This window comes from Falco cherrug, chromosome 20 (genome assembly GCF_023634085.1).
Source record: "Falco cherrug isolate bFalChe1 chromosome 20, bFalChe1.pri, whole genome shotgun sequence".
Lineage (NCBI taxonomy): Eukaryota > Metazoa > Chordata > Aves > Falconiformes > Falconidae > Falco > Falco cherrug.
This window is the reverse complement of record NC_073716.1, coordinates 4,275,748-4,297,662: the sequence shown is the minus strand read 5'-3', so window position 1 is coordinate 4,297,662 and position 21,915 is coordinate 4,275,748. Positions and strand designations below refer to the sequence as shown.

The following is a 21,915-nucleotide window of genomic DNA, read 5'->3' as shown; positions in this document are numbered from 1 at the left end:
CCCGGGAATGGTGTTTCCCTCACCCCACTGACCCCCCCTCCCCGAGGAGAATGGGCTCTCCCTCACCCCACTGACCCCCCCCACTGACCCCCCTCCCTGAGGGGAATGGGCTCTCCCTCACCCCACTGACCCTTCCCCCCTGCCGTGGGGAACGGTCGCCCCAAGCCCCACTTCCCCCCCACCCCCCCCGCTGGGGGAATGGTTTCTCCCTCCTCCGGTTGGGCCCGACCACCCCCCGGCGCGACTCGCGATGGTCGGCGCCGGCGCAGCCTCTCTCTGGCGTTTCCCTTCCGGGGTCAGAGGTTGGCGGCGGCTGGGCGCGCGGGGCCGGAAGCGGCTCTCGCCGGGCTCTGCTTCCGGCGGGGACCGGCACCGAGCGGCGAGAGGTACTGCGGGCGGGCCCGGGCCCGGGGCTGGGCGGCGGGGCCCGGGGCCGAGGGGGGGACGCAGCCCCCGGCCCGGGGCGGGTGGGTCCGGGCTGTGCGCGGGCGGCGGCCCCCGGTCGCTCGGCCCCAGCGGGCTGCGGGGCCTCGGCGAGGACGGGGCCAGCGGGGCCTTGGTGCCGGGCCCAGGCCCGGGAGTGCGGTCGCCCGGGGGGCGGGTTCAGTCCTGGAGGGGCGCAGTTACCGGGTCCCCGGGTTCAGCCCTTGGGGGGGGGTTGGGGTGCAGTTACCGGGTCCCCGGGTTCAGCCCTGTGGGGAGTTGGGGCGCAGTTACCGGGGCCCTGGGGCTCAGCCCTGTGGGGGTGTTGGGGCGCAGTTACCGGGGCCCTGGGGCTCAGCCCTGTGGGGGTGTTGGGGCGCAGTTACCGGGGCCCCGGGTTCAGCCCTGGAGTCTTGTTACCGGCTCCCCGGAGGCTTTGGGCTGGGTGTCCCCTGGTGCGGGCTCCCCCGCGGGCCCCCTCCCCGGGGCAGGTGGGGATCCCGGTTGTGCCCTCTGCCCCCGGGCTGACCAGCAGACACCGGCTCTCCCTGGGAGCCCTTCCCGGCAACCTTTGTGTGGCTGTGGTGCTTCCCTGGCCTCCCACTGGCACCGGGCCCTGCAGCTAGGACAGGAGCAGCAGCTGATTCCGGTCACATCCTGCAGAAGCCGTGAACCGCACGGGCACCTCCGTGCTTAAAGTCCCCCAGGCACCGGGGGTGTGAGTGGGGCCTTCGGGCCGTGACAGCAGCGCTGAGCCGAGGACCAGCATCGCTCCGGAGGCTGCGGCGGTGGCGGTACGGGCAGCTAAAAGCTTTGACCCCGTCTCACTGCAGCAATAAAATCATTCCTCCGCAGGCAGGGACCTGGGGGTGCATGTATGGATCTGACTCGGGAAACCTTGCGGCCCCTCTGGGAGAGGAGGAATCTGCTTCTGCCCAGGGATGGGTCTGTGGGGGGCTGTCAGGGGGTCTGTGGGGGGCAGTCAGGGGGTCGGAGGGGCTGTCAGGGGGCCAGCGCTGTGCTCCCCTCAGTCCTTTGGCAAATGCTGACCTCAGCAGCTCCATCCAGAATACCCTGAGGTGGTCCTGGTGCTCATAAATCTGTGTTTTTGTGGCCCTCGATGGCACGGGGGGCTGTGCCAGGCTGCTCTGGTTTTAGAGGTTCACACTAGTGGTTGGCTTGTGCTCTTACCACAGCCACATCCCCGCTGCTTTGGGGCTGGGGTCTCCACAAAGACCCTGAGCTTTGTCCCTGTCCCGTGAGGGGGCTGCCTAGTGTACTCAAGCCCAGAGCTGAGGCACAAGGAGGGACGATGCTCCATGGAGCTGTGGCAGTGCGAGGCTGGTGGCCATCGCTGCCCTCTGCCAGCCCTTGGAGACCCTTCTCTTGCGGTGGTAGAGGCGGTGTGAAGCCCCTCCCTGGCTGTAAACCTGGGCTGCCCCGAGCGTTTCACATCCTGCTCCACGTCACAAAACCTGGTGGTGACTGTGGGGGACCAGGCAAGATGTGGCTGGGGGTCAGTTGCAGCACAAGGACACCAGATGCTGCCGGGGGGGGGGGTGGGGTGTCCCACAGTGGCTCCCGAGGGCAGGAATCCTCCCACATATTCAGGCAGGCTCTGCCTCTCACTGCCTCCTAGAGCTGGGGGAGCCAGCACCCACCAAGGGCACCCCAAGGGGGGGTAGGAGAGGGTCTGGACCCCAAATTTCAGCTGGTATCAATTGGGGGTTCAGGCAACTGCGTTGCCACTGCAGCCTTCCGAAAATTGATGTGATGGTGTGAAGCTCTAACGAGGAAGATGTGAGGGATGAGGGTCGGGGGGGGCTGCAGCTCCAAGGTGGGTGTAGAGAGGGGTCAGCTGGGTGGGTACGTGGCTGCGTGGCGCTGCCAGGAGCCATGGGCCAGCCACGGGTACACTGTGGCCTGCGAGGAGAGGCAGGACCTGGCCCTGGGGCTGTCTCAGCCCTTGGTGGGCAGCGGCTCAACCGAACCAGCACACGGGACCAGGGGGAAATGCGGGATGATGCCGTGGGTTTCCACGGCACTTCCAGAGCTGTTTGCAAGCTGCTCCCGTGCCACATCATGTAGGAACAAGAGACGACTCGGAGAAGTGACAGCAGAGCGCTGCCTGCTCCCTGGCACACGGTGAGCACACGGCTGAGCTGTGCCTGCCCTTGGCATGCTGGGTGCCGAGGGGCTGCCGTGCCAGAAGCCCACCTCCTCGTGCTCGCGGGGAGGGGCTGGGGCAGGGGGATTGTGAGTGAGAACAGCCAGTGGCTGGGGCCGGGATGCTGCGCTGGGGCAATGTGCTTTTCCAAGACTTTCTGTTTCCCCATTCCTGCCTGCAGTGCCGGGGAGGGGACAGGCTCCCCCCGGGGGTCTCTGCCCATACCTTGTGCCTGCTCGGACGCTGGGCTCAGGCAGCTGTGGTTTTTTGCAGGAGTGGCTGTTCATGGATAGATGGAAACCGCAGCCTTGATCCCCTTCATCACTTGGGCTTTACCGTGGCCGTTCCCTGCCAGCCCCCCTCCTCTGCTCGCTGTCACTCGTGCCACCAGCGCTGCCGGGGGCCAGCACATAACGTGCCCAGCAGAGGGGCCTTTCTGAGCGTGGGCACGAGCTCAGATTAGCGCTGGAAGGTGCTTTAGGGAAAGGTACAATTCGGCACAGGGACAGCTCGCTGCAGAGCTCTGCACCGTGCCCTTGCCGTGGGATCACGGCAGCGTCTGGGGGTGCTCAAAACCAGCCTCAGCCCTTTGGGGTCCCCACCACAAATGCGATGGCGCCTGTCCAGTGGTTTGCTGAAGTCCATGTTTCACTTGCTGGTTTTTTTGGAGTGAGGTTTAGTGTCTAATATCTACCTTTTTTATTTTAAAGGCATCTCTTCCCGCTAGGAAGCTTGGACGCGTGTTAGTGTCTGGTGAAACACCCGTGGTTGGTCTCTATCGCTCTCCAGGTGTTTTTCTCTCCTGGTGCAGCGCTTGGTGCAAAGGCTGTAACTCTCAGAAGAGGTGACATGAGAATTAGCTGTTGAAGTCGTCATGTGAGCTGAGAAGACACATTAATAGGAAGTTGGGGGCGCAGGAGGAAAGGAGAAGCGATGTCACAAGATGGAAAGGCTTCTTATTGTAAGACATGTCATTAACATGCAAAAACGTGTGTTGATGAGAAGCTTGTGATTTCAGTCTAAAAAGCTGAGAGTGGAAGGGGGTGACTGGAATTTTGGAGGGGCTGCTGTGGCCTTTTGCAGGGACGGGACATGATCAGCACAGGTCCTGGGTCCATGTTGGTGCCCAGCATCCCCCTGGCGCTGGGTTTTGCCACGTGGACCTGTGTGGCTGCACTGGCTGGGCTCGGTGCTGTCTCAGGATTTCACTGGCTGCCTCTCCTCCGTGTTTGCTTCCCGCTGGGATTTGTGGGCTCGCTGCCAACGGTGGCATCACCTCTCATCCCTGCAGCCCCTCTCGCCTCCCGCTTTACCCTCAGAACTGGAGGTCTCCCCAGCAAAAAGAATTCAAATCAGGGTCTCGAGAGCCCCCCGGCACTTTTTTTTTTTTTTTAAATTGGTAAAGCTCTGAGGGATCCCTGGTGCAGGTGCCCCTTCAGACTGTGTTACTGTCACCCGGGGTGTCCCTCCGGGCAGCATGTGCCACTCATGCTTCCCCAGCCTGTTGTGTTGGCTGTTGGGAGCTGCGCTGCTCGAGAGCCCCCGAAAGCAGCTCGTGGCTCGGCAGCCGGTGCGGCGCAGGCTGCGGAGGATGACTGAATGCATAATACAACACCAGGGCGCTCAATAATTTATCTGTCACCCAGAAAAAGGCACATTTATACACGCTCACATCCAGCCCCTGCTCTTTTTGCTCTGAGCTTTCTCCCGCCTGAGGGAGCGGTCCCAGCTGGGGGGGCTTCATCTGGGCTTAAAATACTTCAGCCAAACCCACGGTGCTCTGAAGGTAAAGCCCTTGCCGCTGGTCCTTCCCCAGAAGTTGGTTGTTGCCGCTTGGTTTGGGATGGCTGCGCTTCTGAAGGGGTGGTAAACCTCGCCAGGAAGGGTGGGCTTGGAGTGACGGGTGGGTTTAGGCTGCCACGGTGCTGCTTCCCTTGCTCTGCTGCAGCCCTGGCACCGCAGCGTGGCCTCGGCGTCGGGGGAGGAGGGTGATTTTAAAGCGCTGTGAAAGTTGCGGGGGGCTGCCTAAGTGCAAAGTGGTGTTTGAGGGAAGGAGGCGGTGACACCCTGCCGTAGAGGGGGAGGCAGCCCCTGCAGAGGTGATGTATTATTTAGCGCTCACAGATGTCTTGAACTTTTTCTCAGTTTGAGATGGGCCCCTCGCTCGGAGCGGCGAAGGGCCGTGGTCGTTATGGCTGATCCAAAGTGACAAGTCTTCCAGCGCCTTCCGAAGTGCCTCTGAGAGAGACTAACAGGGACTTGACAGGAGTCCAGCTTTGTTCCCTTTCCAGCCCCAGTGCTCCCTGAGGGCTGGGATGCAGAAGCTGCTGGTGCAGGGACCCAAAATTACCCCAAATTGCCCAAAATCAGGCTGTGCTTGTCTCTTCCAGTTGCTTCAGTGGCTGGTGGGGTTTGGCAGCACCCCTGGCTTCACGTGCCCTGTGGATTGTCCCTTCCTGCAGGTCTGGACACAATCCCGGGGCTTTTTTCCTCGGATGTTGCGTGGCTGCAGCCTCCTGGTTGTTGCAAGTGTGATCTGTTGTAGACAAACCTCACTCAGATCCTGGAGGATGCAGAACTGCTGGGGCAGTAGCTAAGGCAGCATAGAATCTGGGGGTTTTTTTTTGGAGACAAAATGTCCTTGAGCAGGAGTTATTTTGCAGAGAAGGAGTTTGTAGCTGCGTCTTTGCCGTGGGTGACTCGGAGGTGGCGGAGCCGGGGACTGACAGATCCCTGGTGTGACCTGTTTTGACATCCTCGTTCCGTGTTTGTCTCCAGCGGGTGCTTAGTTGCCTGGTCCATTCACATAGCGGCCTCCTTGTGCCTTGCTGACGGAGAGGGAAAAATTTTAATACAATGGTTGGCACGGCTGCAGGAAAACAGCCTTCAGACTTCAACACCTCGCCCCGGGGTTGTGTGCCCGGCACTGCCAGCCACCGCAGCCGGGACAGAGCGCAGCGCTTTCCCCTGCCGCCTTCCTGTGGCTCTGCTTGGCCAAATCGGGCGTGAAACCCGGTGTCCCGCTCCTGAAGTGAGCGAGGCTCCTCTCTTGGCTGCGCACGATGGGATCTGTGGCTGATGGGATGACCGGCTCCCGAGGTTTCGCAGTTTGCCTCGTGTAAAACGTTGAGCCCCTGGGAGTTTTGCATCCATCCCTGCAGAGGAGGCTGCTGCAGCGCAGGGAAGGGCTCCGGGATCCCGGGAGCTGCTCCCTTTCAGCCTCTGTGGAAACACCCTCTGTGGTTTTGCCATCTGCTGCTCTGGCTGCGGGCTGTAGCCACCAGCTTGGCTCGCCGTGCTGCGAGCGTGTTCTGGGGGGCTGCCTCTGGGTCCCAGTGATGCTTACTGGGAGCTCCGTGGACCCCCTGCACCTCCAAGCTTTTCCCAGCCGATTCCTCCTTCCCTGCAGTGAGCAAGAGGGGGGGCAGGTCTCTGCCTGTGCTGGGGAACGTGGGGTTCCCCAGAGGGCAGCCCTGGGGTGAGCCCTGCCTGTCCTGGCTTCAGAGAGGGCGGCTCTTGGGCAGCCTGGGAGCCAGCGTTCGCCTTTTCCATCAGGAGCTGTGTAAAACAGACCCTATCTCGTTTGGTAGTAGGAACATGTGCCTTGAGAAGGGGTATCCAGAGGCCTGAGGGTCCCCTTTGTGTCTCCGCACAGGTGACACACGGACTTGGCAGATGTTGCCGCGACTGACGTAGGACCCAAGTCGCTTGGGCTGAGGATGAGCAAACCGACCGAGCTGCAGCACGACCTGGAACGAAGCCTCCCAGCCATAGCGTCCATCAGCACCTCGTTCTCCCAGAGCCAGGGCTTCTCCCCGTATTGCTACTTCTCTCCCGAGAAGAGGAAAGCCATCTCAGATGTGAGGAGGACCTTCTGCCTCTTTGTCACCTTCGACCTGCTCTTCATCTCTTTATTGTGGATAATCGAGTTGAATGTAAGTTGGGGGAAGCGAATTTGTGGAGCCTTTGCCCTTTGAAGTCATGCTTTTGAAATTCAGTTCCCTCCACGTTAATTGCTCTGTTTCAAAAGTCTTGGGCCAAGTCTTTGTTTGTTCTTCCCAGCGCTCTGCTGATTTGTGCTGGCAGAGAAACCGCCGCACAGCCAGTGTAAACGAAAGTCCGGCTCTTTTCCTGCAACCGGGCTCTGTTGTGGCTGCCCAGGGTCGTTAACGCCGTTGCATGTAGCGCTCTGTGTCGTAGCGTGACAAGGTCGGGGGTCTGTGGAATCGCCAGGTTGAGCAGTTGGCCCAATTTCTCTCCTGCTTCCCTGAAGTGAAGCCGCTCGCTGCGTTTGCCAAGCAGCTGCCAGCTTTGCTGCGGTGTCTTGTCCTGAGAGCGTCGGAGGAGCGGGGTAGGGTGTGCGGACCCTCCTCTCACCCACCCAGCTGGTGGGCAGAGACAAAAAGGGCTTTGAGCTTCGGTCCCAACATACGCTACTCATCCCGGCTTCTGAAAGCTGGAGATGCTGCTCCACCACACAGGGGAGTAGCGAAGGGGAGCGTGAGGGTTTCGGTCCTCTCCGAAGCAGCTGTCACACCTGTGCAGGCTGCTGTGTTTGCTCAGCATGCCAACTGTTGCAATGACCAGGGAAATCCACTTTATTTACCTCAATCCCATCAAGTTGAAAATACTCCCTGGGCTGTATATATATTTTTTTTTTATTTTTTTTTTTTAATTATTAATTTTTCCCGAACTGGTCCCGACTGGTTTCAGGTACGACATGTCCTCCCGTGGAACAAGCTGAGCAGAGAGGGGAGATGAACAGATAGACCCCAGCGCTTTTGCGTGCAGCCCTGCCGGTGTCTGGCCTTTATTTATCAGCACTGCATCCTGCATTCACTTAGCGGCTCTTATCTCTGCCCTGCTTATCTCCTGGGTGTCTGCACTTAACAGATTGTCCCAGCCAGCAGCTCCCTCACCCTGCCCACCTCAGCCGACTGCGCTGTGTCATGAAAAGACCCCTGTCCCACCAACCCCCAGCCCTGCTTAGGAAAAAGCATCTCTCAGCCAGCATTCCAGCCATGCCGATGGTGTCCTGCACCAGCACGCCAGGCTTGGACCCTGGCCTCCTGCTCTTGTCCCTGTTCTCTCTGCTCTCTGGAGGGGTGCCGTCTGCAAATCAAAAAATCCAGCCCCGGGGAGATAATCTGCCAGCGCGGTCACCAGGGTGATTCTGAACGTAGGTCTTGCAGGTAGCCATTAATGAGTGACTAACTGCTGATATTTGGGCCCTGAGCTGAAATGCTGCATATTTAAAGCTATTAGGACAGCTTATTTGCCTAGTTATGAAGAGCAACGATTTTATATCATGACTAATGCTTTTTTTATCAAACCGTTTCCTTTGCTGGGAGATAAAGCCCAGCAAATTGGCCCTCGTTAAATGTCTGTTGCCTGCAAACTGTAATTCTGCGAGCTTGCTGCTCTCGGAGGCAGAGATGCCTCAGACGGTCCTTCTTCCTCGTTCACAGCAGTTGTGTTTAAACTGAGAGAACACCTCTCGGAAATCATAATCCGGAGCCTTCCCTGTGTCTCGTTCCTCCTGCAGCATCTCATAGCAGAGCCGTGGCGTGGGGAAGCAGCTTTCAGCAAAGCTGGCTGGCACGAGCCCTGCAGCCGCAGATCAGATAAAGCAATAGTGCAGAACTGCTTTGCCCCCCCCCCCCCCCAGAATATTAAGCACCAGCCCTGACCTAGAGGGACCGTTTCCCGATGGCTGCCTCTTCTGTCCTTGGACTGTCTGACAAGAGGGTGCCAGGCCACCAGGCTGCCAAGAACTGGCCTGAGATCCACCAACTTGTTTCTCACAGATCATCAAACAGCTGTCAGCCTCCACCAGCTTCCAGGCCAGCTGGGCGGCATTCAAACCAATAGCCTAAAGGTGAAACATTTGTTCCAGTTACCTGAGCCATCCGCTTCCTCATAAACAGCGATTCCAGGCTCCCGAGAACAGGATTTATGGTGTCAAAAGTACCAGGGCTCTCAGGCCCCGGATTGTCTCGGCGTGAGGCAAGAGAGCTCTTCTGTGAGCTTTTTCCACGCTCCCGTACGCTATTCCAGAAAGCGGTTTTGCCTCTTTCAGGTTTCCTTGCAGCCTGCCTGTGCCTGTCCCTTGTCCTCCTCTCCTCCCTCTTCCCCTTTGCCAGTACGTTTGAACCTGCTGGTTGACTCCCTCCGTCAGCTTTCCAGGAGGGCAGCTGGGCCCTGCTGTGAGAAGCCAGCTGGCCTGGAAGAAAGGAGCAGGGGACCCCTCGGTGCTTTGCACGAGGAGGATGCTCGCAGCTTAAATTCCACCAGGTTGCTGAGTGACCCCTGAGAGCCCTGGCGGGGGAGATGTTTTTGTTCAGCGCGGTACCGAAGGTGCTAGAAGAACACTTCCCTGCCGTTTTTCCTTCTTTCCACGGCTCCTGCCGTACAGCTGAAGTCTGTCACCTGAAGCCACGCTTGGAAGGAGTGGGAGATGGTGTCTGACCAAGGGCTTTAGGCTGTGAGACTTGTGATGCGGTGGCGCTGGATGTGCTGAGCCGAGGGAGCGGCTTTTCCCTGTTGGAAAGCTCCCACGGGGAAGTGTTTGAGGTACCCCTGTGCTGCTCCAGCTCTGGCTGTACCCGACTCGGGTGTGAATCCGAGGGGGAAACGGGCTGTTGTGTCCTCCCGGGCTCCTGCGCTGGCGGATGAGGCGGCGGCGTGCACGCAGCAGGCATTTGTATGCCTGATGCATAACCTGACCCGGCGGTAACCTCTGGTCACCGCTTGGCCGGGTTCCTTCTACCATTAGTTTCTTATCAGTGCACTCAATAGCTTTCTGCTTTCCTCTCTCCCCTTCAGACCAAGGATGGCATTCAGAAGAACTTGGAGAATGAAATCATCAAGTACAAATTTAAGGCTTCTTTCTTTGATATATTTGTGAGTATCCCAGCCTGCTGCAGGCGAGGAAGCAGCTTTGGAGCTAAGGGTGGCACGGTCAAAGGCTGGGCAGGGACGGTCTGCGTGCTGGGGAGGGAGCTGGGGTCTCCCCACAGCCTTGCCCCTCGCCTGGCTCGGCGAGATGGGGCAGGTCACAGCCTTGACCCCATCTGTCAGGCGATGAGGTCTGGGGTCTGGGCCTGTGTCCTCCCAGCACCCGGCAGAGGGACAAGGGCAGTGACTAGTGTCGATGGCTTTTTGTTTTTCAAGGTCTTGGCTTTCTTTCGTTTTTTTGTGTTGCTGCTGGCCTACGCAATCGTAAAGCTGCGCCACTGGTGGGTCATAGCGGTAAGGCGGCAATTTTGGCTTTCCTGGGGTTGTTTTTTTTTTTGAGTTTTCTCTCCCTGCCTGGAGTTTGCAGGGATTTGAGAGAGGTAAATTTATTTTTCAGGTCACTACGTTGGTATCCAGTGCCTTCCTGATTGTGAAGGTCATCCTCTCCGAGGTTGGTTTCCTTGGGCTCGCAGGGGATTGCTTTGTGATTACTTGACGCCGCTCTTCTCCCGTTGGTGTCAACTCCCTGTGGTTTCTCCTTTCTTCCACGCAGCTTCTGACCAAAGGGGCTTTCGGCTATTTACTTCCTATCGTCTCGTTTGTCATTGCTTGGCTAGAGACTTGGTTCCTGGATTTTAAAGTCCTAACTCAGGAAGCAGAAGAGGAACGATGTGAGTATTTTGCTCCGCTCTGGTAGGAGTTGGCAGATGAGACTACCAGGCCTGGGGTTTCTGCTGCTTTGGCAGCACCTTGACAGATATGACATTTATGGAGAAGTGATCTCCAGGCTGGCTGTGCTGGTAAGTGCCTGACTCAATTCTGTTATGGTATAGAAGTCCCTTCAGGGGAAGAAAATACCAGATTATAAAAAGCATCTTTTAATTGAGCGGAGAAAAAACGTGCCAGATTCCCCAATGTCTGGATCCTGAAGCCAGACGTGTTGGAAAGAGAGCTCACCTCCGCATCGGAGAAAATGTTTTGAAACAGTGAGACAAATGCCAGGCGGGCTGTTGGGACTCTCTGTCTCTGGATATCGGTCTTTGAAAGGTCTCCAGCCCGGATCCAGAGAGGATTGCTTCGGTCACGGCCACGTTACGGGGGCATGGCGTGAGTTATGGGGTGTGAAATTTTACAGCCTCTGGTCGCCGAGGTCAGACTAAATGGAGATGGAGTCTGACCTCATGCTTTACGAATTATCCCGCAGCGCCGGGCACCCGTAACTTCCAGGGGTCCCTCTAGGGAGTGGGTGCTCAGCCTGGACTGCCGTGGCTGCCTGTTCCTAAAGCAGCCAGAGGAGTTTGTGGCTCTCCCAGGCTCAGCTGATGAAAGAGGACTGGAAAATGGCACGTAAACGAAGGAGGATTTGTCAAGCGGGGCTCGATCAGAAATGCACTGACTGACTGGAAAACACCAGAGGATGTTTGGGTCTTGCGAGGAGGCTTTAAGATGAAAAATGGTCAAGTGTTTAATGCTTCTATTGGATTAGGCTCAGGTTCCAAATTGCTTCCAGGGGAAGCTCTTATTTAATTAGACGCTTAATCGCCTTTGGATTTGACAAGCAGAAGAGCCCATTGATCTCCATGCAGATAAAATGTCTCAAACAAAAGAGGAGGCAATAGGAGCTGAAAAGCTTGTGGGCTGGCTGGTGTCGGGGCGAAAAGACCAGCTGTATCTGGAAGAAAGTGGCTGGGAGGGTGCTTGAGTACCCTCAACCCCAGTTCTTCCCAGTTCAACCCCAGGACCCCTTGGTTTTCGAAGCATTGGATGCCGTGTGTGTGTAAAACCTGGTGCTTTGCTTCGCAGGGTACCTGGCAGCCGAGGCTGCAGCCTCCCGTGGCCCCCTGCTCTACCCCCGAGCCCTTTCCGAGGGACAGTTCTACTCCCCACCGGAGTCCTTCGCAGGTAAGACGTGCTCTCCTGCTCTGGCACCTCACCGGTGGCCGGGCTGCCTCATTCCCCAGCTTGTTCCCTGGGTCTCTTCGCCTCCGTAATCACCTCCCCACCCCCCCGAGCTCTGTCTCGTTATCCCGGCCCTTGGCAGTGGCGGGTGGCAGGGCCTCCAAGAACTGACACTGCAAAACAGGCTCCTCTCTCCTCGCACGGCGCCCGTGCCTGGGCAGAGGAGGCACGGCCATGCTGTCTCTGTGCCATCTGCGGAGCACCGGTGTGCTCAGCCCTGCACGCCTGGCTGCAGCTCGGTGGGAAACTGGAGCCTTTTGTGGTCCTGGGATTAAATGCTCTTAGCTGCGGTTGAAGGACTTGAAAAATCCTGCCCTCGGGATGAGGGCAGGGGGGCGAGTTGCCACAGGCAGGTGAAGGATAAAGAGCTGGCACCAGACCACTGCCCTGTGACACCACCTCGTGCCGGCTCCAGAGACCTCCCCTGCTCGGGAGCGAGGGGATGGCAGCCGGGGCAGGTGTCTCGGTGGAGCTGACACCGCGCTCAGCCTGCCGGAGAGCCGAGCCCGGCAGCCAGCTGCGGCACCGAGGCGTTTGGGGGGGCAGGACCCGGCTTGTGTCAGGGTTGTCCCCACTGACAGCCCTTGCCAGAGGGTAGGGTGCGGGGATCGGACCCTGGCTGTCCCCCGTGGGAAGGTGAGAGGGAGATTGTCCGAGTGGGGTCGTCGTTAGCTGTGTGTTAATTGTGGGCTTCCCCTGGCCAGGGTCGGACAACGAGTCGGATGAGGAAGGCGCAGGGAGGAAGGTGTTGACAGCTCAGGTAAACATCGGCTTCAGGCTGAGCCAGGGCTGCGGGAGCCTCTGGCAATCCTGCAGCCCCATCAGGGTGCTGTACCTGCAGAGCACCAGAGGCTGCTGTCCCTCATTTCCCAGCCTTCTGTTCTGGGGATATCGGGCTGAGGAGCCCTGCCTGCACCCAGGCTGCTCCCCGTCTGCCCCGGGACCAGTGGCAGCGTGGCTGCCGCAGGAGGGGGGGGTCCTTTGGGCCACCCGACACTAACCCGCTTCCCCAGAGCTGCGCACCCTTCCCTCCAGCATCCTGCAGGGATGTCATTCTGGCTCTGCCTCCTGCCTGGCCCCCTCTCCCCTTCCCTCTCTGGTCCCCGGTTATGCGGTCACATACTGAGAAGGGCATCGCCCCGACCATCCCTGCCGATCTGCAGCTCCGGGGCCGTCCTTCGCCTCCCCGAAGCCTGGCTGGGCGCAGGCTGCTTGGTGCTCCTGTCCAAGTGCTTCTGCTGCCGTTCAGCCCCAGTTCTGGCACCTCCGCTGAAGGAAGCTCCACATCTCGTAGCCCTTTGCCTGCTGGAAACCCTTACGTTAAGGCGGGAGGCTCACTGGTAGACGCAGCTGGTGTGTGGATACAAGCCAGGGCGGGGAGCGTGACTCTCGGCTCCAAAATGAAGCCTCTGTGACCCAAATTAAGAGATTTCTGCCGTGTGGTGATGGGAGATATCCCCTTTCCCTCTGCCAGCCCTGGGAGGGGGGTCGGAAGCCTTGCACGCGCGCTTCAGGCTCTCTGCAAACCCAGCTAATGAAATTCTCTCTTCTCTCCTAGGAGAAAGAGTATGTCCGACAAGGCAAAGACGCGATGGAGGTTGTGGACCAAATCCTCGCCCAGGAAGAGAACTGGAAGTTCGAGAAAAACAATGCAAGTGTCGTCCCCCCCCCCGCCCCACCTGCCGGGCAGCGCTGCTGGCAGAGGGCACGGATGGCTTAGCAAAAACGGGAGGACAAATGAGGCTTTTGAAACCTCCTTGCGACATGAAAAATTAACAAGCGTTACAATTACCTGATTGAATTAGGAATCTATTCCAGTTCAGTTAAATGTAAAATCCCCTCTTATTTAATTAGACGTTTAATTGCCTTCCTGTTTGACAGGAGAGAGCCCATCACTCCTCCCCTCTAGACAGCAGGCGGGCAGGGGCGGACAGCTCACCTTTGGGTGGGTGTTGTGATGCGGAGCCGTGGTGCCGGCGTGGGGAGGGCCCCGTTGGCGCAGCCCCTGCCCTTGCTCCACAGCAAGATGCCTTTGGGCGTGCTGGGGAGACCAAGCCGTGCTGGGCTTGGGGCTTTTGGGCCAGCTTTGGCCCACGTGGCAGCAGAAGAGTGGGATGCAGACTGCTCTTCCTACCCCTAAAGCTGTTTGTGTGTCGTCGTCCCCCACCCCTTCCCCGGGACAGGGACCTTGCGAGTGCTGGGAACGTAAATCGGGGACAAGTCACTGCCTCGCATCTTCTCACGTGGCTTCGTCGAAGCATCCGCAAGTCGCAGCTCTTGTGTCGGGCAGCGCACAAAGCAAAGCGGGCCCTGCCCTGCCTGTGTCCTCGCCAGGCTGGTTCATCCCCTGGGCTACAGCAGAGTTTTCCGGGGTCCCTAGAGCTCTTTTCTCTCCGAAGGCTGGGAAGAAAGGGTCACTGCCTCTGCCCCCTAAAACCAACCTTGCTTTCTGCTTGCGGGCTCGCGGCACGATTCGGGTGAGCGTCCTGCAAACTGCAGTCTCATCTGGTGTTTAAAATTCCCTTGTCAAGTGATCCATTGTCTGATGCCAAACTAGCTGGGCAGATTGTTTTCTTTATCCAAAGGGGGATGGATTTAAATAGACTAATCAGAGTTTAACACAGGGCTAATGATGAAAGGTTATCATCTGTCCATCCCCTAACCCCTCCAGGGAGTCTCTTCTCAGATGTAGGTAACAACAGCGGCGTTGGCAGACTCACCCCTTTCTCTTACCCTGGTGTCGGTAGCTCGCTACAAAGAGAATTTGACCTTGACGTGGAGTTTGCAGGCTGGCATGGGGTAGATTCTTTTTCTGTCTCGTCGCTGCTGCCTCTCTGGATATTGTTTTGTTTATGGAAATATGGGCATGTGCATCCGAAACGTGCCCAGCGTGGCTCCCGTACTGGGGTTACTGCCTGGGGGGGGATGGGGACAGGGGGCATTTAAGGGCTTGTGTTTGCAGACTAGCAGGCTTTACCCCAGATAAAGCGATTTATTTGCTAACAGAAACGTAACTTATGTCTTGCACAGGACTTTGGTGATGTTGTTTACACTTTTGAAATACCTTTCCATGGCAAGACCTTTATCTTAAAGGTAAGAACCTTCCTGGGCCGCTTCTTTAGTCTGCGTGGTACCAGGTGAAGAGCGACAGCTCTGCTCGGAGCCACGGCTCAGCTCTCGCGCTCGTTGCTGGCCCTGGCAGGACAGGTCAGGCTGCAGAGCACACTCTTTTTGCTTGAGACAGATGAACGGCACCGCACACTCTAGGGAATCTCTCCAGGAAAGCCCCTTGGCTGGCGGACAAACTCCCCAGCAAATACGCTGGGCCCCAGTCTCTGCTGGTAGAAATGGGAGCAGGTGACTGCAAGACTCGCTTCCAACCCCAGCATCTAGGACTAATCTGACCAAGGAGGCTAATTGGAACTAATTGCCAGCAAGACCAGGGCTGAGCGTGCGTCTGCTGCTGCCTGGCATTGAGAAGAGCTGCTCGGAAGTGCCTTGCTCTGTGCCCTCTCGCTGGAGTGGCTTGGCTGTAAACCACGCTTTAATGAAGCATTGGTGCTGCGGTGGCTTTTCTTTGTTCCAGTGCATATGTTGCCTCGCTGGCAGGAGCTGCCAACGGAGCAGCTCTGTATTTGCAAGAAAAAGCTGGATGGTCTCACTTTACTGCATTAACCATTTGCCTCCAAAGATCCCTTGTCCCACGGGGAGGTGGAGAAATGAACGTTGTCTGTGCTGGAGCTCAGAATAGCTTTTCAGCAACTTCCCGGAGCAGTCGTGCACGCAGCAGAAGTGCTGATAGATGTGGGGCGAGGGCGGGAGAGGAGCCAGCCTGAGTCAGCCCCGAGGTCCGTCTGTCTCGCCGTGGGACGGACGGACGGACACTTGTCCTTGCACGGACCTCGGCAGGCGACTGCCGAAACCCGGGGTCTGCTCTGTCCCCTCTGACTCCCCCGGGGAAGGAGAGCGCTGTGGCAGAGGGGCGACAGCCTTGGCTTTGCCTGCGCCGGACCAGCCTCACCACTCCCCTCCTGTATTATCTCCCTTGTTCTTTGTGATCTGCCCCGTGTTCCTTAAAAATAATCTTCCCAAGGCGGAGCGAGGGACTGGGCTAACTGCTCTGGCTCTCTGTCCTCAGGCTTTCCTGCAGTGCTCTGCTGAAACGGTTTACCAGGAGGTTATTCTCCAGCCTGAGAAGATGATCCTGTGGAACAGAACAGTGGCAGCTTGCCAGGTGAGCGTGCCGGACAAAGATGGCTTAATCACAGGAGCTCCTTGGAGCGGAGAGTTGGAGCTTCCCAGTCCAACACAGCCTGTCGGCGGTGCCCAGGCCCTACTGGAGCTTCGCTGGATCGGAGTCGCTGAGGCGTTAAATCTCCGCCGCTCATCCGTACGATCCGAATGCTCTGCGGTAGCCAGCTGCATGCGTGTGCCCATCCAAAAGCCCATGAGGTGGGCAGGGAGATGGGCCAGCGGCGGAGCCAAGCCTGCTTGTGCTGGGTAGGGTTTGGGCGTTTTGCGCTCTTGGTGTGGCAGGGAGCCGGAGGCAACGCCTGTGCCCCCCAACCCCAGCCCCAAAAACCAGGGGAACGGGTCCCAGAGCAGGAGACAAACCTGGGCACGCGCTGCCCGAGAGCTCGCCCCCCTCGGCCTCACCGTGGCTGCTGAGGATGCTCTGGTTGCTTTGCAGCCCGGTGCTGTTTCAGGGGAGGGGTCCGTATCACCCAGCTGGTGGCACGTGCAGACCTGCAGGCACAGTCTGAGGAAATCGCTCTCTGCGGGGTTTTTTTGGATTTTATTTCCTGGTTTTTTTGCCCCCCTCTCCCCTAGATTTTGCAGCGGGTTGAAGACAACACGATCGTCTCGTACGACGTGGCAGCTGGGGCTGCAGGCGGTGTTGTTTCCCCAAGGTCAGTTTATTCCACTGTTTTAATCCCGAGCCCCTAAAACACCCTCCTGAAACGCGGAGAGAAGCATCGGACGGTGGTGAGAGCGCTCTGCCCCAGCTCAGCCGCCCGGCGCTGGCGGGGAGCCCCGGTGTCAGCGAGGCAGGACTGGCTCCCCGAGGCGAGGAGCCCCTCAAGTTTCCTCCAGGCCTTTCTGGCAGGAGGCTGGAAGCTGCAAATCTGCCTCAGTGGGTCTCCCTGATCGCAGTGCTGCGCTGTGCTTTGTCCGGCTGCTGATGTACCCCTGCCCCGGCCTCTCCCGGCGATGCCGGCGAGCGGGAGCTGCTCCTGCAAAGCCCCCGTGCCCCTTTCGAAGCACTCAGCGCCCTTTCTTTGCTTAGGGATTTCGTGAACGTGCGCCGGATCGAGAGAAGAAGAGACAGGTACATTTCCTCAGGGATGTCAACCACGCACAGCCTGAAGCCTCCGCTCTCCAAGTATGTCAGGTAAGAGGCAGCTTCTGTTATTTTTTATTTATTTATTTTTTTTAAGCCGGTATCTGACACACGCCCTTTGCTTAAGCTTAGGGCAAAGAGCCACTTTAAATGCAAACCCTGCTGTCTTGCTGGCAGCGTTTGCAGGAAGCTAATCTATTTGTGGAACTCAACCTTGCTTCCCTTGTTCTTCTTCCTTTGTTAAAGAAACTCTCTGTGCTTTTCGGTGTTGCTCGGGCGTTTCCCAGCTCTCTGCTCAGGGGAGTGGAGGTACCGACCAGTACCAGCACAAATCCCAACCCCGTCCGCATCCTGTTTGTGTAACGGTTAATTCCCAAACAGGGCCAGCTGCCATTTCTGAGGGGCAGTAAACAGCTGACCGGGGCTCGCTTTGAGCCTCTCGGATGCCTTTTCAGCCGGTCACTTACTGACTTTAAAGGCTGCAGACATTAAGAAACGGTCCCGTGGGTGAAACAAGCTGCGTCAGGATGGACTGGCTCCCAAAGTGTCAGCAGGTCTTTGGCCTCTCCCATTCCGAAGGGACAGCTTCGCCCGGCTGGTGATGGATCTCAGCAGGGTTAGTCTCCTCAAACAAGGACTCCTTGTTACTGTCTGCTCCGGTGCCCGGGGCCCAGCTGTGCCACTTCGCGCACTGACTTTGTTTTTCCTAATAATCTGGTTAAAGTAATTGACATTTTAACTGGGAGCCGTTAGAGCCGCCTGAGTCTATTTAAGAGCCGGGGACTTCAGGGCCTAGAAAAATCTTTTTGCAAACGTACGCAGCAAAAATAGCGTGTTCCTGAAACGGGGAAAGGAAATCTGTATTTGGGCTGTGTGTGTGAGCACAGCTCGTGCCTCTGAGACGGATCAGATGGTGTGAGGCAGGATCTGGGGGCTGTAGTGACGAGGCTCCCTGCGCCGAGCCTGGCCTGACCGCGCAGGCTTTCCCTAGCCGCTCGGCTTTCCTGGGACCTCTTCTTTGCCCCCCTTTTCCACAGGGTTGTGCCACAGAAACCTCCCCGCGGTGCAGAGCCGCTGGCGGCTGGGCTGGCACAGTCCAGAGGCTGCTTCTCAGCCGGCAGCCCCGCGGCAGCCCTGGCACCACCTCTGCCAAGGCACCTGTGGGAAACCTGCCTTGCCACGCTTGCTCGTGTGCCCGCAGCCAAAGCAGATACCTTCCCGGGCACTCCGCGCATCTGCTCGTACCCCGCTGGGCTCTAGTCCTGGCTGCCAGGCGGAGGAGATGGCTGCTGCTGCAGGAGCTAGCGCAGGATCGGTGCGGTGCACCCCAGGGCGTCAGGAGAACTGGCTTTTCAGCCAGCCCCCAGCTCTGACCGCGTGCTCTCGCTTCCCCGCAGGGGTGAGAATGGACCGGGAGGATTCATCGTCCTGAAATGTCCCAGCAACCCCAGGGTCTGCACGTTCATCTGGATTCTCAACACGGACTTGAAGGTAAAGGCAGTTCTTTGCTGACGGGCGAGCGCTGTGGCCGCATCCTGTCCCCAGCAGGGCTCAGCAGCAGGCTCCGGCAGCCCCCGCGTCGCTCGGCTGCGTGCTGGGGACCCGCTCGGTGCCCACAGCGGCTGCATTATCAAAGGCTGCCCTAAAGGGACCAGACTTTTGCAGGTGGAGGTTAAACGCTGCCTGAAACCCCCTCTCTGTCCCGGTGTGGGGCAGGGAAGCGCTCCCTTACCTGATCTCTGATCTCGCATAGGGGTTTCACAGCTCTGTGTGCAGGGCTGGGGGCGAGATTTTTATTTTAATCCTCTTTGGGGACCTCTCTGGGGCATGTGAAGTGTTGTCTGGCTGTTTGCTGCTCCCAGGAACCCGCTGAAGGGGTCGATTCACTCGCCCCACTCCCAGGCACCCTGGTACAAACGCAGCCCCCCACCCCGGGAGCGTGGGGGGCTGCATCCGTGCCCGGGAAAAGGCACGTTGGCCTTACGAGATGACCCAGATCTTGGAGCTATTTGCGGAGCTGCGTGTCGGGTCCTTGCTGGTGGCCCAGACAAAAGGCAGCGCACGAAGGGAGCGGGGGCTCGGGCGGCTGGGGGGAGCGGAGCTGGCCCCTTTTCTGCCTCCGCTGAAGGCTGACGTGGTAACGGCGCTGCAGCAGCGAGCACAAAGGCCCCATTCATCAGCGCTCTGCTGCAAAGCTGCGCGGCCCCCTCCCCTCCCACGTCCCTCCCTCCCTCCCCACAAAGTCGAGCAGCTCCTGCCTGCCTTGGGAAAAGCTTTGGGAAGGATTTGGAGGAGCCCTCGCCCGGCTGGCGCAAGCAGGGGCAGAGCAGAGCGTGGCCTCGTGCCCCGGAGAGGTGTTTTCCTGCACGGATCTGGCTCCGCTGCCTCTTCCGCCCCGCCGTGATGGGCGAGTTTGGAGGGAAAACAAACCCGCTTGGTTGTGCAAGATGGGAGCTCCGAAAGGAAAGATGTTCCTTGTGCTTCCCGGGCCGGAGAGCACTCGCCCACTGCCTGCCTCCGCTCCTGGAAGAAATGCCGTAGCGGCCGAGCTATTAATAACCCGTCAACTGCTTCCACCATCTTCCTGAAGGGCTCCGCTGGTGCCCGGACCCCTCTTCTGGGCTGTCTTGTTATTTCCTTTGGCCCTGGAGAAGTATTTATAGCACACGGCTCATCCCTTCCTGCGGCCAAGGGTGAGGATTACACACGTGTGTGTGTTTGTGTCCGTGCTGGAGCTTCGCCCCAGAGCTCCTGTCAGGGAGGCGCCTGGACTGGCCCCTGGACCAGTGCTCGGAGCCTCCTGTTCCCGGTGTCACAAGGGGAGAAAGTCCAGGAAAAAGTCCAGGAAAAAGGCTGTGCCTGCCTGCCTGGCTGAAACACCCCAGGACATGGCCGGGGGGGGTGTCCTCCTGTGCCTACCTGCCCCCCCAGGGGAGTGGGCCAGCCATCCCTGCCTGCACTCAGGACCCCCGTGAGCCCCCAGCGCTGCTTCCAGCCCTGCTCAGCTCCCTTCCCCCGCGGAGGCAGCTCAGGATTCTGGTTTTTTCTGCATAACAGAGCCCGGGCCGAGGCGGTTGGGGTTGAGTCGTGCAGGGCTTTTTTAGAGAAATCAAAATGCGTTTCGGTTCCTCCCCCGGAGCGAGCTCCTTGGAAGCGGCAGCTCCCCACTGCGGTGCTTGTGCATCCCTCAGCACTGCCGGGTCAGGATGGGGACCAGCCCTGGGCCTCTGTGCTGCCCTGACTCACGCTCCCTCTTTGTCCCTTTGTCCCCACAGGGTCACCTGCCCCGGTACCTGATCCACCAGAGCCTGGCTGCCACCATGTTCGAGTTCGCCTTCCACCTCCGGCAGCGGGTGGGCGAGCTCTGCGGCAAGCCGTGAGCAGCGGGGACCTGCCCTCGACGGACATTCCTCTGCGGCCAGGGGTGGGGGGTGACACAGCCAGGAGAGGACCCTGTGACCCCCCCTACCCCACCCCCCAGGGATGGGGCCGTGTACTCACAGTGCTGACATGAGGCCGGGGGGTGCTCAGCTCCTCCTGCCCCCGTTCCCCCTAACCGGGGCCCTGAAACCACTGATCGTTGCGTGCCAAACCTCTGCCCTGCCCTCCTCTGGGTCTGACACACACACCCCCCCCCCACATCCCCTCCCGCCCGGGTTTTGGTGACCCCCAGACTCCTGCGCTTGTGCCTCAGTTCCGTGAGGAAGAGGAGCAGAGGAGGAAGCCACATTAGGGTGAGAACGGGGGGTCTGTGCCCCGTGCCAGGCTCTGCCCCTCTGCATGTGGGGGCAGAGGTGCAGCTCGTGCCACCTCCCCTCCCCCCCCCTTGCCCAGCTCTCTGGGGGGGGCTGTGCAGGGGACCCCTCCTCGCTGTTCCTGGGGCTGCCCGGGCCCCTCCTCGGGGCTCGGCTGAGCTCATCCCCCCCCGCACCCCCTACCCCCCCATCCTACCCGCAGCTCCTGGCGGAGGCAGAGTGTGATTTGCCTTAAGCAGAGACTTTGATCCTTTTTGGGGGGTGCGGGAGGGGGCGGATGCGGGGGCGACTGCGGTTGCTTTCTACCTGCGAGTGCCGGTGCCGTGTTCTGGGCTATAAATGGCAACAGCGCGAAGCCGCCCGCACGCGGGGGCACACGCTGGCAGCACTGCGGCGAGGGGGGGGGGGGGCACCCAGCCTGGGCCCCAGGGGGCTCTCTACCCCCCCCCCCCCAACCCCCCTGTCCTGGGGGTCTGCGCCCCCTCCCCCCAGGGGGTGACGCCTCGGGCCGGCGCTTGGCGGAATTAAAGCCTCGCACTGTGCAGCTCCTTGTTTTCCACGTGCCCTTTGTAACCCGAGCAAATAAAAGCGAGGAGGAACGCTGGCAGCGGGGTGGGGGCCAGCCTCAAGCCCCCCCACCCCGGGCTCAAAGGACTCGTCCTCCAGCCTCCTTCAGCCATGGGTGTCACTGTCCCCCATCCCGTGGTGGCACCGGGCAGCTCCTGGGCATCCTAAGGTTTCCCTGGATGTCCCCCGGCCCCGGAGCGGGACCACCATGGCTGGAAGGGGCTGGAGACTGGTGTGTCCCGTCCCCCCCCCCATGGCAGCAGCGGTGGCCACGTGTGCCCCGGCTGTTGGCACCCGGCGAGCGCCCGTCTGTTCGCAGCCCCCATCTGTTGGCCCTACAAATAGCCCAGCCGGTGGGGGGGGGGGGGGGGGCTTGCCACCAGCACCCCCCTACCCGCTTGCCTGGCACAGCCAGTCCCTGCGCCCTGGTGGGGGGACGCACCGGGATGGGACCCCAGTGGCGTGGCCACCACGGTGGGCACCGGCAAAGCCGTTAGTGCCGCCGGGGTCCATCGCGTTGGCTGGTCGCGGGGGCCGGTGCCAGCGGCGTGGCGGGCACGGAAAGGCCAGACGTGCCCTGGGCCGGGGCCAGGGGGTCCCGCCTGTGCCATCACGTTGCCGACAAGGGTCTGCCCCCCGTTTGGGGCCGGGGGTGCCACCGTGGGGTTGGCGAGCGGCTGGCGGGCACATGGGGCTGAGCGTGGCCAGACGCACACGAGGTGACACACGTGTCCCCAGTGCCACCC

At 59.6% G+C, this 21,915-nt stretch overlaps 1 protein-coding gene across 1 annotated transcript; it reads left to right on the top strand.

Annotated features, from left to right (window-relative positions):
- Positions 1–278: 278 nt before the first annotated feature.
- Positions 279–21,146, top strand: STARD3 (StAR related lipid transfer domain containing 3). The gene is made up of 15 exons (XM_055697778.1): positions 279–386; positions 6,246–6,525; positions 9,416–9,493; positions 9,764–9,841; positions 9,945–9,998; positions 10,101–10,218; positions 11,351–11,449; positions 12,211–12,266; positions 13,065–13,157; positions 14,537–14,599; positions 15,645–15,740; positions 16,337–16,416; positions 16,794–16,898; positions 18,245–18,338; positions 20,123–21,146. The coding sequence occupies exons 2-15, from the start codon at positions 6,310–6,312 to the stop codon at positions 20,225–20,227; spliced, it is 1,335 nt and encodes a 444-aa protein (XP_055553753.1). The 5' UTR covers positions 279–386; positions 6,246–6,309; the 3' UTR covers positions 20,228–21,146.
- The last annotated feature ends 769 nt before the right edge of the window (positions 21,147–21,915 follow it).